Here is a 17,677-nt window from a genome sequence, read left to right as displayed (position 1 = left end):
CAGGGAAACTTTCCTGAGACCTGTGCATTGCATTATGTTTGAATTAGAATTTAGACACTACTAGCTGAAATATTTTAAAAGCAAGAGCAGCAGTACTGATTGTGAACATCGCTTTGGATATTTGGAAGATCTTGCAGCTTCTGACTGTTCCCACTATGAGTCTGGGGATGGATCGTCATGTGGGGTTGGTGTAGACAGAGAGGGAAACTTGAATGTACCAGCTTGATTTGGGGGCAGTTTCTACTTTTTGTCCATAGAATGTAAGTGTTGGTACTTCTAATCCATGATCCTCTTGGCACTTCAGCAAGTCACTTCAAAAGGCTGCATAAGCAAAACATGTTATACTTGCATCACTGTATTGATAAAACTCCTAGTGATGAACTAAACTTTCTCCGAAAGGATGTTTGGAAGAGGCAGTTACTTCCATCACTGGGACAAGGCAAAATGATGTGGGAAGTAGGGTGGATTTAAGCCTCATCTACAAGTTAAGTGTTGAAGAATTGTATTCGAAAGGAGGAGCTAATATTGGTACTGAGAGATCACAGCAAAATCTGTGGGAGAAGTTCATACAGGTGACCTACTTCAAATTTGACTTAAGGTGGTTCTTAAGACAATGGTTTTAGTTCTGTCTGCTTTAGTCACTAGTTTATGCCCTCTTTCTCAAAGCATGTGAGTAAAAGTGGATTTATGAAGCAGAGATGTGAGAGGAACCCCAAAGTATAGTGTATGTAAGTTGTAATAGTACATGTGGTCTTATTCTGTAAAACCCTAAAGTGATGTAAAGAGTTAATGAAATAGGATTGAAGGGGGATTCATCAGACTAGACTAGTTGCAACTCAATTTGTAGGGAAGGGATTGAAGAACAGGATTGTATTTGAACAAAGTTGGGATGGAATGATTAGTGATTACAGTTATTGTCTTGAATATCCAGTAGTCAGGGACTTAAAAATAACTGAAGAGTGTGTTTGGCATGCAAGAGTTAAGGGAAGTATTTTAGATTATGCTGTGGATGTGAAGAAAGACTTCTGAATCTAGCAAAGGATTGATTTGCTGTTAGAAATTAGTGTTGACAGACAATAATTGATCGGACAAGGATTGGCTATGTTCTTTGAAAATATCCAGTTGGCCTTATGAGATAATATCTACGGTTCTTTGTTTTCCTAAGTTGAACTTTGGAGTAAATTATGTATAAATTAATTTAACATCTAGTTCAGAACATTACATTTGTTGATGCTGCTGTTGGCAACGTCTGTACGAAATACTTGGACACTGGGAAGAGACATCACTTTTACTCCATGTATTCCTCAGTTCTTGGAGCACAGAATGGCTCTGCTTTTAGTTGTGGCCAAGAAACAATGGATGTAAGAGGAAAAGCCTAGTTAATTATTATTATTATGATATAGTATGTGCTACTAAAAGGATGGATAAGATAGGTTATTTGTAATAACATGTTAAAATTTGACATTAAAATTAAACTGGTTTAAATGAATGACAGATGAGCAGTATCTGGAAGCATGCAACAGAATACAATGATTTTTGCCTCTGAATTATAGTGAAGATCTTTCACAATATGTAATTATTTTGTGGATTTACTGTTTTGTATATAGTCTCTGGAAAAGCTTTAGTGAGTTAGCAGTTACCACCCATTTCACTGCCTCTTGTGTAGTCAGAGAAACCGTTATGCAGATGTATTTGTAGCAGTTTCCTCCTTTTTCTCCTTGTGATATACCTTTCTCCTTCCCTTCCTTCCCACCCAAAAAAATACCAAATTAGTCACCTTTTTTTGGATTGTTAGTGCTGAAATACAGCTTTTAGACTAAAGTAGTAGGACCTGTTAGTAATAGAACCTGGATCAGAAAATGAAGTGAGTAAAATCAATGAAAGCCTTGTTAATTTTTTTGAAAATACTGTGTTATTTAGTCTAAATTTATATTTTTACCTCTTCATCTGGCACAGTGCTTTGCTGTCTGTGTATTATGCTAGAGGAAGCTTATCGTTAAAAACAATTTTGTTTCTCATTTGATTCTAAATCACAGATTTATGATCTTGCTTGCATTGATACTACTTAATTACATCTTGTTCTAACAATTGCCTCTCACTGGCAGTTTATGAGAAAGGTCTACCAAATATAGCCTTTGCAGAAAATTTGCTGGCACTTTTCATAGCTGTTTGGGAAATATTGTACTTAGGCATATTTATATAAGCAACTCTGAAGTTTAAGATGTGTTGATTCCTAGCTCATAACAATGTTAGTAAATGGGTCTGATATTAGTAACTGCTTGCTATCTACTCCCTATCAGTTTCTGTGCAAACTAGTTCAGTAATTCTTTAATTTTTGTAATGTATAACTGATAATTTAAGGGGGAAAAAATGTAGTTTTAAGCTTTAAAATTCCTGCAGATTCCTGCATACAGAAACTAGTTAATGAACTTGAACTGAAGTCTATGTACTTTGGTATTTTTCAAAACAGAGCTTCTTTTTAAACCAAATCAATGTAAGGGGTTTTTTTAAGTTAACATTGAATGAGTTGGCTTTTGATATTAAAAGGACCTGAGCATTGTTTAGTAAACAAAACAATTATTAGGGGAAATTGATCTTTGTTTAGGCAGAAACTGGTTTCAAAGCTTTAAAATTCAGCCTCTGGGCATTTGTGTACTCACCACTTCACTGGAATTTCTAAAGCTGCAGTAGCAAGTGGCAGTAGTAGTTTGCCACAATATGTTAAACTAATAGGATATCTGTAATGAAAGCTAACATCAACTGTTTAAATACCTTACCTGTTGTTACCCTCTTCCCCCAACAGAAAAAGGACAAATAATATGCTTTTCCTCTCCCTAGAAAATCATGAACTCTTATGAGATGTAAAAACATCTTATGAGATGTAAAAACTGCTGAACTCAAATAGTATTTAATTTCATGATAATGCATCTGAAATACCTTTTTAGACTGAATAACTATATGAATGCAGTTTCTCAGCCTTCAATGTTGTTTAAAATAGAACAAAAACACTGAACAGTCAATATCGTTCCGTGCCCCCCCCCCCCCCCCCAAAACTGGGAACTTTGTATAATGTTCAGATTCCTAGAAAATGAGAGAAGTAATGTGTTTTCCAATATTTTGTCATATAAGTGATCTCTTCCAATTTAACTTCCTGTCTCTCCCTCCTTCAAGAGAAGACCTTTGGGAAAAACCTTTTGGTAACCTTACAGGACCGAGATCTTAGACTCTTAATCTCTGAGGTGCCTTGTGTTATTTTCATCCTTATGACTAGCAGAATGAAGCTGAATGTAGGTTTGTGAGGGTTTGTGGGGTTTTTTTGGTTTGGTTTGGGGTTTTTTTGGTGTGTTGTTGTGGGGTTTTTTGGTTGTTTTTTGTTGTTGTTTTTTTTTTGTTGTTGTTGCCTGGAACTTATAATTCTTTAATCTGTAGGGACAGTTGGTTTGGTCTCCAAGTATAGTATGTGAAGTTGGCTTTCCTATCCAAGAAACCAGGTCAAACTCTTGTCTAGATATTGGCTAATTCACATGTGCTATATTTGTATGGAATCTGCAGCCAGTGTCTTCTGTCTATATCTGACATATCCCTTTTCCTTATCCTGTCTCCTTACTGTCAGTTTTCTTTCCTTCTCAGTCTCCTTAGCTGGCAGAACGAGCATGGGAATTCCAGCCAGACCATTGTAACGCATAGTAAATGGTTACCAGTGATTTCATAGCATTTGTACCTGACTGTACTCAGTTTTAAAGCCCTAGTTTGTTTTTGCTTGGTGCTGTTATTTACATATAGGAAAGTGGATCTAAAATGTTGAGAAATAGTATTGTTAATATGCTTTTGCAGACGTATGTACTGAGACATAGGAAGGAATCACTCAGCTAAGTGGGTCTCTATATGAACACAGCAGGATGTTAGGCAGGCCTGAAGATTTAGAAAGAAATTCTATAATCCTAAAGTTGAAAAATAGTGATATAATACTATTGCAGGATTAGTATGAAGTCTAAAACTCTCCCAAAAATATTTTGTGGATTTTCATTTTGTCTTGTTTGATCATACATGGATGTGAAAGGTCAAAGTTAGTTTTGGAGACAGTGTTAGCAGTAGTACTGTCTGACTTTTTTTAATAACTTTCTTGCTAAATAGCTGTGTGTCTTGATAGATTGTTCTTTATGAGGATGTTTCTGGGAGAGGTCTTGCTTTCGTATGTGCAAGTAATAGTGAGGAGGTCTAGGTGCACGTAAGATTGACAAACAGGAAAGTTGTGAGGCTTCCCTTGAACTGCTTTAGTCTTGCTTAGATGTATCACTGTGTAGTACTATGTAACTTTATGTAAATTATGTCTTTATCTGTTGCTGGGTTTGTGTCCAGCCTTGTCAGATTTTTAATCTTTATATACTTAAAATACTATTTGGAAGTCTCACTGTTGTGTTTTGGGTGGTTTTTTTCTATGTTAGAACATTTCTTGGGGACCACAACCAAAGCACAAGAGAAAATGTGTGAAATGTGTGCAGAATATAGTAGTAGCTTTGTCTATGAAAATAATTCAGGGTCTAATTAAGTTAAGTGGAAAACTGCTACATAGTAATAACTGTAGTAAAACGTGCAGGTATGATTACAATCCTGGAGAGCTTTATGTTAAAGATTGATACACAAGAATACTGTGAGTAGCCTGCTGTTCTTATGTTTATTTTGTTTTGTATGCAATTCAGATCAGTGATATTATTTTCCTCTAGTCGGAGATGTGGGGTTTTTTGTGTAAAAATTGTCAAATGTTTAAATATTGCAGGCCATTACATCTACAGTCTTGAGAAGTATCGAGGAATGAATTTTAAGAGCTGCTGCAGTTTCAGATTTGTCTGAAAAATCTCAAGCTATCCTAACAATAGCAAATCCAGTAGAGGAATGTGGTCCATATCTTCTGCTTTTTTTATTATAGCAGTGTAATGCCATGAAGATGCAAATATCTGTGTGGTGAAGGTTTGGAAAGGAATTTATAGTATAAATGTATGTATAGCTGCCTTATGCTGGGGATTGAATTGGTAGCTACAGTTTTTGCAACTGTCTCCTGGTTCAGATGTGTCAACCACAGGTTGAAGAGCAACCCAATATTTCCTAGGTTTACTTCTCTCTAGGACTTCAAAAATTAAAAGAAAGGACTGCTCTTCCGAGGCTTTCATAAATATTCCGGGATTAGTTTTCTCTTTCAGAATGAATTCTAAGGACATGTGCTCTGAGTTGCTGCTATGTAGATAAGCTGTAAATAGTAGTAACTTTTAAAAAGAATATTTTACAGAGAGAATTCACATATCGCTAATTGACATGCTTTAATTTTGCCTGGAGGAAAAAAGTGTAAGCTTCGGTCTGAAGCTTGATTGGAAAAAAAATGTCTTTTGGAACTGTTGCCTTTTTCTCACAAATCAAAGTAAAATCCATGTCACTATGTGATATTAGTGTAATACTGTGCTTTTCCTGCATATGACCTACACTTTTAGCAGTTAGGAAAATGAACCCTGATGTTAGAATGTAAGTACGTTATCTTTTACATGTCTTGGCCAAAGCTTTTGTCTCTGACTTTTTCCATAAACTTGCAGTGAAGATGATGAAATGCTGGTCTTTTCTATGGTTAATTTCCTAATAGCAGTGGGGAACACAGGAGCAATATTCAAAGGTACAGCTGAGAAGCTATTAATTAATCCAATTTGTTACTATTAGGAATAGAGTGTGAAGCAGGAATAGTAGAAATAAATACATGCAAGTGAAGGAGAAAGGATGGGTTGCTGATTAGAAAAGTGCTCAGAGCAGACTATTTCCTCTAGAGCTACCCCAGGTTTTTGTCAGGGAGTTCTTTCCTGTCTACAAAATTAGAATGCTTTGCCTATCTTGTCGTTATTCATTATAATTTTTGCCTGTTTTGGGGACTACTACGTGGTAGATGATCACTGCTTATTACAGTGAGCTCTCTTGCCTTAAGCACACATAACACAAGTATAGAGGATTTGGATAAACTGCATTCCCTAGGATGCTCCCTGTTATGTTTGGTTGAAAAATGCTTAACGTACTGAAATGGGCGTATATTTTCTTTCTGCAGTCAATATTTAAGTGACTTGCTTTTTCAACTCAGCATACCCCGCAAAACTTGGGAGGCTTTGCATTGCTTTAGAAAAGATTCATGCTGTTTAGGAGGATGATATTAATTTGACATGAGGAGAATAATTATAGCTACTAGGTGAAAAAGTGAAGATGACGTAATTCTTGGATAAAGGAAGTAAGTGGGACTAGCTGCAAGGACTACTTTTTTGGTAACTGTAAGCACTATAAAAGAGGCCAGACTCTATTTTCAGACCTGCATATGAGGCTTCCACTAATTTGTCAAAAAAAAGAAACTTGCTCTGAACATTTAAAGCTTGTGTGAACTTTCTCCTGGTACTGCCTGCTTACTGATTTCTGGAGACAGAACTGGTTCAGGTGTCCTGGAAAATGCAAAAGGATTTTTGTTTAAAGATATGTTCAAGTATTCTTAATATTGAATTTCTTATTGGCTATTTATAACAATGTTTTCAGAAATATTTGCATCAGAAGTGCTTTGAGAAAACATTTGAGGGATAGAATTTGAAGATTGGAGTACCTTGAGGAATCCATGGGTTTCTCTGGGTTTTTTTTGTGTCATACTCGTCTTGTTTTGAGGCAGAGTAAAGCCTCAATTCCAAATGAAGGGTGGGTAGGTGAACAAACATGGGAGTTACTTATGCCCATGGAATGTGAAAATTATGTATAAAATTTAACTTCTTTATGCTACTGTGTGGTATATGAATGAGGTTTTTTGGTGATCAGTCAGATCTGCATGGTTGCATGTGTTGTATGCACTAGCTAGAAGTACATTCGTAACTTGTTTGAATGTGATGTTAGTGATAGTGACAGTGTTGGTTATGGTGTTTGGTTTGCTTTTTTTTCTTGTATTGCGTACAACAATTTCCTTAACAGTACCAATTCCAGCTTTGGTCGGCCAGGAGTTGAATGCTACTGCCAACATGACAGTGGAGCTGCAGTAATCCAGCTTCAGTTCCTGATTAATGAGGTTAGTAAAATGATGTGCATATTCCATAGTTCAGAGAAGATGGTGTATTTTCTTCAATTTCTTATTAAGCAAGCATCAAAATCAGCTAACGCAAGTGACTCTTGGCATGAATTGCAAACAGTAATAACAATTATAAATTACCTTTTTTAATTCTAGAAGATGCTTAACTAACTGGTGAAAATATCTTTGTCTCTAGAGTACTCTTTGCTATAAGCAAGAACTTTTTTCCTAGGAATGCTTATTCTTGTCATTGAAACGTTACAAGTTATCTCTTGAAGTAGTAAAGTATATTTTTGATAGTATGGACAGTTTCAGTAGGCAGTTAATTTTATTTTGATAGAGTTACTGTTTTGGATGTGACCTGAGCAACGATCTCTGAATTGGTCCCTCAATAACTTGAGGTGTGTTTTCTCTGGGGATGTAGCAGATGAGATCTCACAGCAATGCTGTTGTTTAACTAGCTGGAGCCAGATTTGTAGAGGGACCTCTAGCTCAGAGGAATGGTGAGGTCCAAACCTCACTCCTTTTGTCAGCGTGTAGATATTAGCAATTGAGTTCATTGCTTAATTTCTCTAGAGAGGTGGGCGTGAGGGAACTGGTATACACACATGGGAAAGAACTCCTTCTCCATCACCCCTCAGCATAGCACTAAAGCAAATGTGAGTGAGCTGTATGATGTGATCACATCAGTTATCTCATTACTCCTGCTTAGAACTTAGCAGTGCTATGATGTTGATGCACATGCTTACAAATCTTTGTCATCCTAGTAACAAATGTGTAGTATATTTCCATGATTATGATCATATACTCTTACTAGGATTATGAAAATAAGTTGACTAAACCTTTTCTTTCTTATAGGGAGCTCTTGTGAGTGCCTTGGCTGATGATACCTTACACCTGTGGAACTTACGTCAGAAGAGACCTGCTATACTTCATTCACTTAAATTTAACCGAGAACGGTAGGACTTTGATTATTCTTGCTTTGCCTCTTACCATCACAGTATGTGCTATCGCAACATCAGATTTATTAATGCAGTCCGATTTGCAACTTGTTAGATAATTGAAATTATATTTACATTGGATTTGAGTTGCAGGCTGTTAGGGCCGCAAGTAGACACACTAGTGACCTAAACTGAGGTGACTATTTTACCACTTTACATATTTGCATTGCTGAACATCGTTTTTCCCAACTTTAAAATGTGGAGACATAGAAGACTTTCAATGGATGTCTCCAAAGGAATGGATCAAAAGAATGTGTGCGCACCAAGACAACAGAAAAACTGGTTCAGTTTTTTTAGTTGGAAGCTTTTCTCCCTTTGACAAATCAGATTTCTGCAGTGTTAGAGCTCCTGTGTGTATCAGAAAAGCTGAAAATGAGCATGCATTTTAACTAACAGTTTTGAGACTCAAGTAACAGTGTTGTAAGCAAGCTAGGGAGGCATCTTAGGTTACATTTCTAGAAGTCAGTTAATTACATTTCTGCAAAAGTAATAAAGACATCTGTCATTTTTATTTTTTTTTTTTTCAATAACAAGTAGTCATTCCCTTTTGGATAGCAGCTCTTCTTTCACTCTGTGGGTAAAGTCTCAACTGGAATACTATATCTACTTTTGAGCAGCATACTTCAGAGACTAACTACTCAGAAGACTCAAAGGATACTAGCAAGAACACAGAATAATCTGCGATTTGTACCCCTGTTGAATAGGACAGGAAGTAATAAGCTTTAAGTAGTGGGTAGCAATAGAAAGAGCTAAATTAAATATTTATGTAAAACTTTCTAATGTAATGTCATAAAAAGTGCTAAACAGACTGTTGGATGGCTTATGGAATAACCTTGTGGTTTTAAAGAGCGGGTTATAAAAAAAAAATCTGTCAGGAATAACATAAATGCAGATTACTGACTTTTTGGGAGGTAGAGGACTAAGTGATGTTAAGTCCCTTTTGAGGTTGTTTGTATAATTACTGTGCGTATAATTTTTACAGTTGTGTGTTGTGATAAGGCAAGAGGTAATGGTTTTAAACTGAAAGAGGGTAGATTTATATTAGATATAAGGAATAAGTTCTTTACTCTGAGGGTGGTGACTCGCTGGAACAGGTTGCTTAGCACAGTTGTATATGCCCATCCCTGGAAGTGTTCAAGGGCAAGCTGGATGGGCCTTTGAGCAGCGTGATTAGTAGAAGAGATGCCTGCACGCAGCAGGTGGGTTGAGCTAGGTGGCCTTTAAAGGCCCCTTTAGACCCAGACCATTTTGTGATTCTAAACTGTTATGCACGAAACAGAAAGCCCTGACAGAGCAAAATTACCTGTCTGAAGGGAGTGACAGTGTTCCTTTATGCCGTATAAAAGTTAAATGGAGGGAAATGCAGTTCACCACCTTCATTTCAACGAGGATCCTTTAACTATAAGAGATGCAGCAGTGTATCCAAACTGAATTTTCTGTCTCCCATCACTCTTGTTTCTTACATCACTTCTCTTGCCTATAGCACCCACTTAAGGGTCAATATAAATTTGGATTTGCAGCCTGAAACCACACTTTTAAGCATTGGCTTCTAAATAATGCTTTAAAATGGATATCTCCGGAGGTGATTCTGATTGTGTGCAAATCAGTTGGAAGCTGGCTTAGTCTTACGTTTATGGATGTCTTCAGTTAAACACGGTAGAAGTTTTAAACCATCCTTTTCTTGTGACTATGGTGTTCCCAATAGCAAAACTGTAACAGGGAGTTGAACTTTTTGTACTCTTGTGAGGGAGTGGAAAGGAGTCTAGGTCACTTCAGCAGCTGTATTTGTTATAAAATTCGGATAGAGTACAAATTTTTCCAGGAAAACCTCCGACTTGCTAAAATGATAACTATGATGCTCTCATTTCCCAAGAGTGGTGAAGGTATAGTTTGAGACAAGGCTTTGTTCTTCTAGTAATTTTAATGTTAAATATCCATTATAATAGCATATACAAGTAGCTAGAACACTTGAGGTCCCAGAACCATACGCTGTCATAGTTACTTCAGTCGTGCTGGATATCTTAACTGTTTTCAAATATTCTGTTTTCTTTTAACTATTTCTAAAATGAAGCTTTATAAAATAAATTATAATCTCATTACTAGATAATTATTTTGATTTTGACCTTTAGGAAATTGTATAAATTCACCATTGAATAATTCTAAATAGATGTCTCTGTAACACTAAGAGTTCTTGGTAGTTAAATATACCTATGGACTTTGCTTCGGTAGTTTTATTTTATGATACATATTAACTACCAAATTTGAGAAGTGCGTTCATGAATATAACTAGGCCTTCTGAATTCACAAGCACCAAGTCGCTAGGTACCTAATTAACAAAATCTTATAAATTTATTTTGTGGGTTTAAGATTTGCTCATAAGGATAACTAACGAACAGGAATTATTTAAAGTACTAAAAACTACAACAGAGCCTTGTGGCAATATCTTCTCCAACGATACTTTAATTTTCCAGCTTGTATAGGGAACTTCAATAGCTTGAAAATTATTTGGAGTAAAAGTTAGTGAACTGGGAGAAAATGTCCTTGGAGGGGTAAGTCAAGTCTTAAGACGTGACTGGGGCAACTACTCCAGTTGTATCAGTATTTGCTCTGTCAATGCTAAGGTTTAAATTTATATACCTAATTGGGAGTACCTGGAAGTGTGTTGACACTGCAAAAATGCAGTATTGTGTCCTGTTGAATAGAGGTTGAGCTCAATATGTCACAGGCCAATTTTTGTTCTTATCTTGTTTCCAAGTCAGAGTTTAGTGTGTAAGGATTAGATGTGAAGTAGGTGGGGTTTTGTGGCAGAGAAACCTAACTGTACCAGTTAGGTACCAAGGTTAAAAGGTATTCTAGTCTTGAAAGTTATTCTTGAACTACAATTAAAAAACTAAATGGATTTTTAAAAGGATATTGTTAATTAATAATTGTTAATTAATTTTATATTCTCCTGGTACTACCCTTTTGCCAGCTCTGGCTAATTATCTGCATTTAGCTGTATGGAACAATTACTGCCCAGTGTTTAACAACATAATTTCTAGATTTTGTATTTGCTTCTCCTGTTGATAATCTAGTTTGGCTAGCTTGCTTTCAGGCCTGTTTTGAACATCTATCAAATAAGGAATAAAACTCAGACATAGCTTGCTTATAAGTGCTTGTATCATGTGTTAAGTGTTTTGTATAGTTACCTGAAAACTGAATTAAAATACCTGTAAATTAATTCAGAATGCAGTTTCTATTATGACTGGAAAATGTTGTGAATTCTTGTGTTTCTACTCATGATTTCAAGAAAAGTCATGAGGAAGTTGCTTCCTTTTGAGCTGTGGAAAATGTCTTCATGGGGTAACTTGTAGCTTTTTCGATTTGGGCAGAACACTTTTTTAAAAATAGTGACCAAGAGTCTTTTAAGGCGCTCCTTTCTGTTGACTCTTTCAGTAAGTTGAATATTTGAAGGTAAGAAACTGGCCATTTAGTAGACTCATAGCTCCTGCCTTATTTTACCAGTGATGGTTAGTAATTTGAAGCAAGCTTTTCTGAACTGATGATTGATGAAGTTTTTGATATGCAACAAATCGGTTAGTTGGAATTACTGGCAGGTTTCAGAAGCACAGTACAAAACAAGCTAGTTTTGCAAGTTTTCTAGCTTTTGCTCCTGTTGCATTTGTGTGGGTTTTGGAGCTGCTTCATGTTCTAGTTATTAAACCAAAGTTAGAAGATAGTAAACCGATGTTATCCTAAGCTTGGCCACTGTTCCTTGATGGTGGGAAGAGGTTTCTAGAGGCCAGGAAAAAATGGTGCTTACATGGGGAGTTGCTTGCATGACTTGGCGTGCAAGTTAGAAGTGTATAAGTATTACCTCTTTGTGTAATACACAGTTCAGTGTGTGAACGTCAGTAATTTTGTACTTATCTAAGATTTCTTCAGTGAATCAAAATGTAATTTCTTTGTAATCTTACATACCTGTATAAATATCATATGCATAATATTGTTGAGTGTTCATATATTATGCAACTGTCGTGTCAAATTCACTTTGACTTAATAGCAAATGTTAATATTAGGCTATATTACTTCTGAAATAAGCATCGTTAACACTTCTTATTAGACTAAAAATTGAAATCATATTGTGAGATAGATATTCAATCTGGCTTTAGTTTTCTTGCTGTGCAGGAACTACTAAACTTTAAGCTGATCTAAGGTGTGGAAGGTCAAACACACATCTCTAATGAGCCAGGGACTTTCAGAGAACAAGTTGGAGAGGATGAAGTGGCAGACTAACTTTATTAGAAAGAAACAGAACTGGTATGGGATGACAAATTTGAGTCCCATTTGCTATAAAACAAACCCAAACCCCAAACCAATCAGCTTTATGTACAAGAACGAAAAATTTATTTAATTATAGAAGACTTGCATCCTTCCTGAGCTGAGATTCCCTGTTGTAATGCCAAAAGAAATAGTTTATTTCCTTTGTGACTTAGCGTAAGGACAAGAATAGCATAGAAGTAGAACTGAGTGTTCAGTATGTGAGTTCTTTGCATATTGACCAGTGAATGCATTGACAGCAGTTTAATATATCAACTTTTGTGCTGTGGGATTTAAATAATTTTCCTTAGCCTGAAATTGTACAAATCAGTTACAAAATAATGCTTTATGTATTGCTGGGTTTGTATCCTGCTGTAAAAGGCAACTTTACCTTTGTGTTTAAATCAGAAACTCCATATACACTGAGTGAGTGAAAAATGCCTTGTTTATTTACTTTATTAATAAACAAGGCTTTTAATGTTTATTATGACACATACCTTACCTTGTTATACGTTGTACCCAGTCCTTACATTAGCAGACAGCAGTTGTGAGAGAACTTTTCTTTCAATCTCAATGAATTTATAAACTGACCAATTCTGCCGCTTTGTGGATAGCAGAAAGACATACACAGTTTTCTTGCCTGTGAGGGCAGGTGGCATTATTTGGTGGGGGTTAGTTGTGGTTTTTTTCTTTCCTTTTCTGTGTATCAATATACACAGCCTTTCTTTGAAGGCTGGCTTTTTCTCCTTTGCTCTGTGTGTTTTGGGGTATGATTATAGTATAACAGGGGGATTACAAATCCATATCCAAACAATACTTCTGAGAAGTAAAATATTTTGAGTCTTTGCAGAGTCAATGATATGCCAAGTACAAGTTTCATAGATGACACAACAAAGTTTTTCACATATAACTAAGGTTTTTACACTTTTAAAACTTGCCTCCTTCTTGAGAGTGAAAGAGAATTGTCACCAGGTCTGCTTGCCTTTACGGTGTCCTATAAAGCCTTAATTTACCCAGTGGGCTTAATGTTGCTCGGTGGTGATCCCCTAGATGATGTATTTAGAAGTAGATTTATTTTGTTTCAAGAGGTTAGCAGGAGGAAATTAAATTCTTGACTGGATTTGCTGCGGATGTGCATGTCTGTCATACATGATCAGATTTGTTTGGAAAAATATTTTCTTGAGGCTGCACGTGCACGAAGTCCCACGTGTCAGTGTGATTGATGGAACTGCTTGTCTTCTGTTGCCTTTGGCACTGAGGCAGAACCAAAGTTCTGAGTTTTCAGGTTTCTAAGAAACAGTTTTTAAAAACTGTCTCCGTTGTCCTGTTAACTGTTTTCCTTGCACTCCGACTTTCACAGTGGTATGAGGCTCGTAATTGCTAACTGCCATCTTCCTGGGCAGAATTTGACCTCTAGCCTTTCCTTTCTTGACAGACTTCTCTCTATCGGCAATGAGCATAATTCTCTGTCTCATGGGAAAGCTGCATCTCTGATATGGGCATTTTTTTAAGTAGTAGCGTGTGACTTACCAGGTGAAATGTTCAGCCTGAACTGCATGTGTTAGAGCAAACTACCTGTGATGTCAAAAGTCAGCTTGCTTTTTGAGGCATTTCAGATGTACCAACAGGAGCTCATAATTACCTAGTCTAAGAGATTTTATTAGAGGTAAGAGATCCTCAGATCCTTTGGAGATTTGGCATTAATTCCTTCAACGCTGAAAAAAATATAGTTCTCAGATCACTTGCCTCAGAGGCCCTGTGTGCATATGTCTTGTGTCAGTATTACAAGCAGTGAAGCAGCCCTTTTCTGTTTGTGTATAAATAAAAATGTCAAGACCCCTTTTAGTGAAGTACAACTGAAGCTTGAAAAGCCATCTTAAAACAGAGAGGTGAAATGGGACTCCGTAAAGGAAATAAGCCGTGAAATATGAGGAACTTTATGTCATAAAGATACAAACACCTGCAGCAACCTAAAAATCCTCTAAAATTGAGACTTCGTGGAAAATTATCTAAATGGCCCTAGTATTAATCACATCAGTGGCGACAATTGTAATTCTGTTTTTGGTTCTTGCTTCCCTGTTACTCCATCTTCACACCACTAGTGTACACACTAGGACAAATAGTTAACGTTGATACTTCTCAGCTGCCTTTAGAGGCAGTCCTTTAAGTGAATGTACTTGGAGAAGCATAATTTGGAGTACTGTTATGGGATATAAATGGAATTGAAGTACCTGGTCCAGTTTTTACAATATATTACATACATATGATCCCTTGGGGAGACAGCTTTGGGATGCATTGAAAATGTCTTTTGCCCTTTCAGGCCTTTTTTGGTATAGGCAGATATTTTTGGCTTATTGCAGTTACCAGATCTGGAAAATAAACCCTTTCCTGCAGTCTGGCAAAATCACAGCCATTCCTGGTTTCCATCAATATGCTGTTCTGACGCTGGCTCTTGACTTTTTATGCCCACTGAAGACTTGACAAGAGCCCATGGACACTGGCTAATTGAACATAAGAATTAAACGTTTTAGCTTCCGAATTTACCATGGTAGTTATCTCATGCATGTAAGGCCGAAGATAGAGGTGTGCAGGATATAAGTTCAGTAGCTTAACACTTAGAAAAATTTTATTTTGCATGTACAATAGTGATCTGAGTAGCTGGTGAAATTACAGTAACTGCAGATCTATCATAGCCTGAGGTTCTAGAAATAGTTTTAGTGACTTTAAAAGTAAAACCTGTTATCAGTGTTTGTCACTCATCAACGTATTTGTCACTGTGCTTTGTCACTGTGCTTTGTTAAAGCAGTGGAAAATTCTGGAGAACATGTAATACTTCACAATGCAGTAGACTAAGGAAAGGTAAAGATTAATTTAGAAGGATTTCTTCTGTCATAATAATACATTCAAGATAACAGCTTGTCATTTCTACTTAATATTTCCCTCAAAACCCTAATTCTTCCACTTACCTAGTAATTTCATTAATTGTATTCTTTGATATTTCTGTAATTAAGTTCCTCTAGTGAATACTATCACTTTATCATTTGCCATGACGACTATTTTGATCTATCTTGTGAAACAACCACAGTTAAGGCTTTTCTTAAGACACGTGGTCTGCAGTTAAGAAAGGAAATCTTTTCAGCAGGTTTACAAATGGCATCTTGAAGACTCCACCATCACTGCTAATACTCTCTCATAAGCAATAGCACAAATTATATGTTAAGTACAGTAAGAACAAGAAATGTTTTCTGGGAGATTTTCTTTTATCACTGTCTTCCGTGCTGTTTACCACTGGGGTTTCTGTATGTAATTTTTCTTTCTTGAAACATTGGTTCAACTTTTACAAATTCATTTCACAGGAAAGTGAAATTTCTTGTGGTTTTTTTGGAAGGGAGGTACAGGAGATCAAGTAGCTTTGCAAATGTATATGCAGTGAGGAGGGAGATCTTATACTTGGGGAAAAGTACAGCTATAGTAAAGTATAGAATGACCCCAGCTGTTTTGGGGTTGCATAACAGTACCTAATTTTAGCTGTGATGCTAGCATATATTAAAATTGTACTGTAGATTTCAGATTAAAAAAAAAAAAATCTCTTTAAAGCATTACTTTTTTTCTGTAAGGGGATGTTCTTCTCTGTGCTCGTATGGGGAAGAAAGATACTTGGAATAAATTACTGTGCATGATACCTGCATTATGCTAGAAGGTCAGTCTACTTCACAGAATGTACTATACTTGCTGAAGTAGCTGAAATTTCCTTGGAGATAACATGAGGAATCTGTTATGTCATGGAAGAGCTGCGTGTGAAGAAAACCTATTTTATGTGACCACTGGCTCAGAGTGTTCCAGACTGTCTCTTTTTTGTTAGATGTTGATCTATTTTTTTAATAGATGCCTCTGCTCCAGTAGTTTTGACCCAAATGACTTGATGCAGAAGAGTATGGTACTTCCCTGATTCTGATTGATAGATTGTTTTCATGCAGTTGGGGGTTGTGTGCAAGAAAGACTTACACTCAATCAAAGTAAAAAAATTTTTGTATCTGTACTCCTTTCAATATGTTCCAAACCATCGATTATATTTTCTGCATTTATCTACATATCCATTTGTACAAAGGGAGAGATGGGGAAGAATGCATGGGTTGTAGAAATTGCCAGAGCATTATATGGCAACTTCCACTGCTCTTCATCTTAAAATGCTGTGGATGGAATATATTATTCTAATGTTGTGGTGGCAGGAAGCTAGGTTTCTGAAAGAGAAAACTGCATTTCTCAGAAAAACATATGTATTGTCCTTGGCCAAGTGTTAAACAAGCAAGTATTGCCTCACCTCCAAGAAGACCCTGACCTTTTGTTTCCATCATTCAAAACAAGTCTGAATCCCTTTAATCCTTGGTCCAATTTTCAACAGAGCAAGCCCGGCCATCAAATGTAGCCTGTTTGTTGATATACTAATAGGTAGTCACTGGCTCTTCAGGTGCCCATAGCTTCACTGAATTTTAGTTTTTAGGAGGGCTGTAACATTTCCAGTGTTGTTTTAAATCTGCATAGTTTAAGGTGAAACCTTGATTACTACAGAGAGAGATAAAGTCAATACATGGACTTTAAAGTTGAAAATGTTACTCTGTAAATTGCTAAAATAAATACAGTTTTCAAATGAATCAGTTTATATGAAAATATAATGAATTTTCATAAAGCTGGAACACTTACTTTTTTTATTAAGAAATAAGGACATAGCAAATAAAAAAATTATATTTGTGAGTGGAGTAACATTTACCACATTTAAGGTGAAATGGCGATTCTTTTATGATAGTAGAATCAGCATGAGAAATTCCTCTTGGATTTAACTAGTCATCGGTCTTTCTATGAAACATAGAATCTCTAAGAATATTTCTTAGGTTATATAAATCATGCAAGTCTTCTGATTGTAGAAAACTGGTAAAAGCACACTTTGAGGGCAAGGTTAAAAACCTTGTTCTATGTGTGCTTATAGTTAAAAATTTTAAGATTTCAACCTCTTCAGCCTATTGAGACTTCCTAAGCATTTTGTGAATTTACTTGTTGAACTCTAATTCTTCACGTAGAATCATTGCATTTCTTGCTAACTCTTGACAAGATTAATCTCACTTGCACAGAGGAGACAGCAAATTGAATATGGCTGCATATTCAAGAGGAGTATCAAGAGTCTTGAGGAGTTGATATTTCTTTAGGTGTTGCTTTTTTGCCAGAGCAATCAAAGTTGCAGCCCAAACTTATATTTGTGACCATCTTTAAATGACATGAAATAGAATGGGTTATGTAGTTAGTGTTGAACAAGTGT

The 17,677-nt window shown here is 36.2% G+C and overlaps 1 protein-coding gene across 6 annotated transcripts in view; it reads left to right on the top strand.

Moving 5' to 3' along the window:
* The window catches only part of STXBP5 (syntaxin binding protein 5), a 104,949-nt gene that overhangs the window by 20,321 nt on the left and 66,951 nt on the right, over window positions 1–17,677 (top strand). For all 6 annotated transcript variants that reach the window (XM_069852145.1, XM_069852144.1, XM_069852149.1 and 3 more), the window contains exons 3-4: window positions 6,985–7,066; window positions 7,925–8,025. In XM_069852145.1, the coding sequence (XP_069708246.1) occupies window positions 6,985–7,066; window positions 7,925–8,025 (183 nt within the window). The remainder of the gene's footprint in view (window positions 1–6,984; window positions 7,067–7,924; window positions 8,026–17,677) is intronic.

The sequence above is a fragment of the Phaenicophaeus curvirostris genome, chromosome 2, assembly GCF_032191515.1.
Source record: "Phaenicophaeus curvirostris isolate KB17595 chromosome 2, BPBGC_Pcur_1.0, whole genome shotgun sequence".
NCBI lineage: Eukaryota > Metazoa > Chordata > Aves > Cuculiformes > Cuculidae > Phaenicophaeus > Phaenicophaeus curvirostris.
Note: the sequence above shows the minus strand (reverse complement) of the source record. Positions and strands in the feature narration are given on the sequence as shown.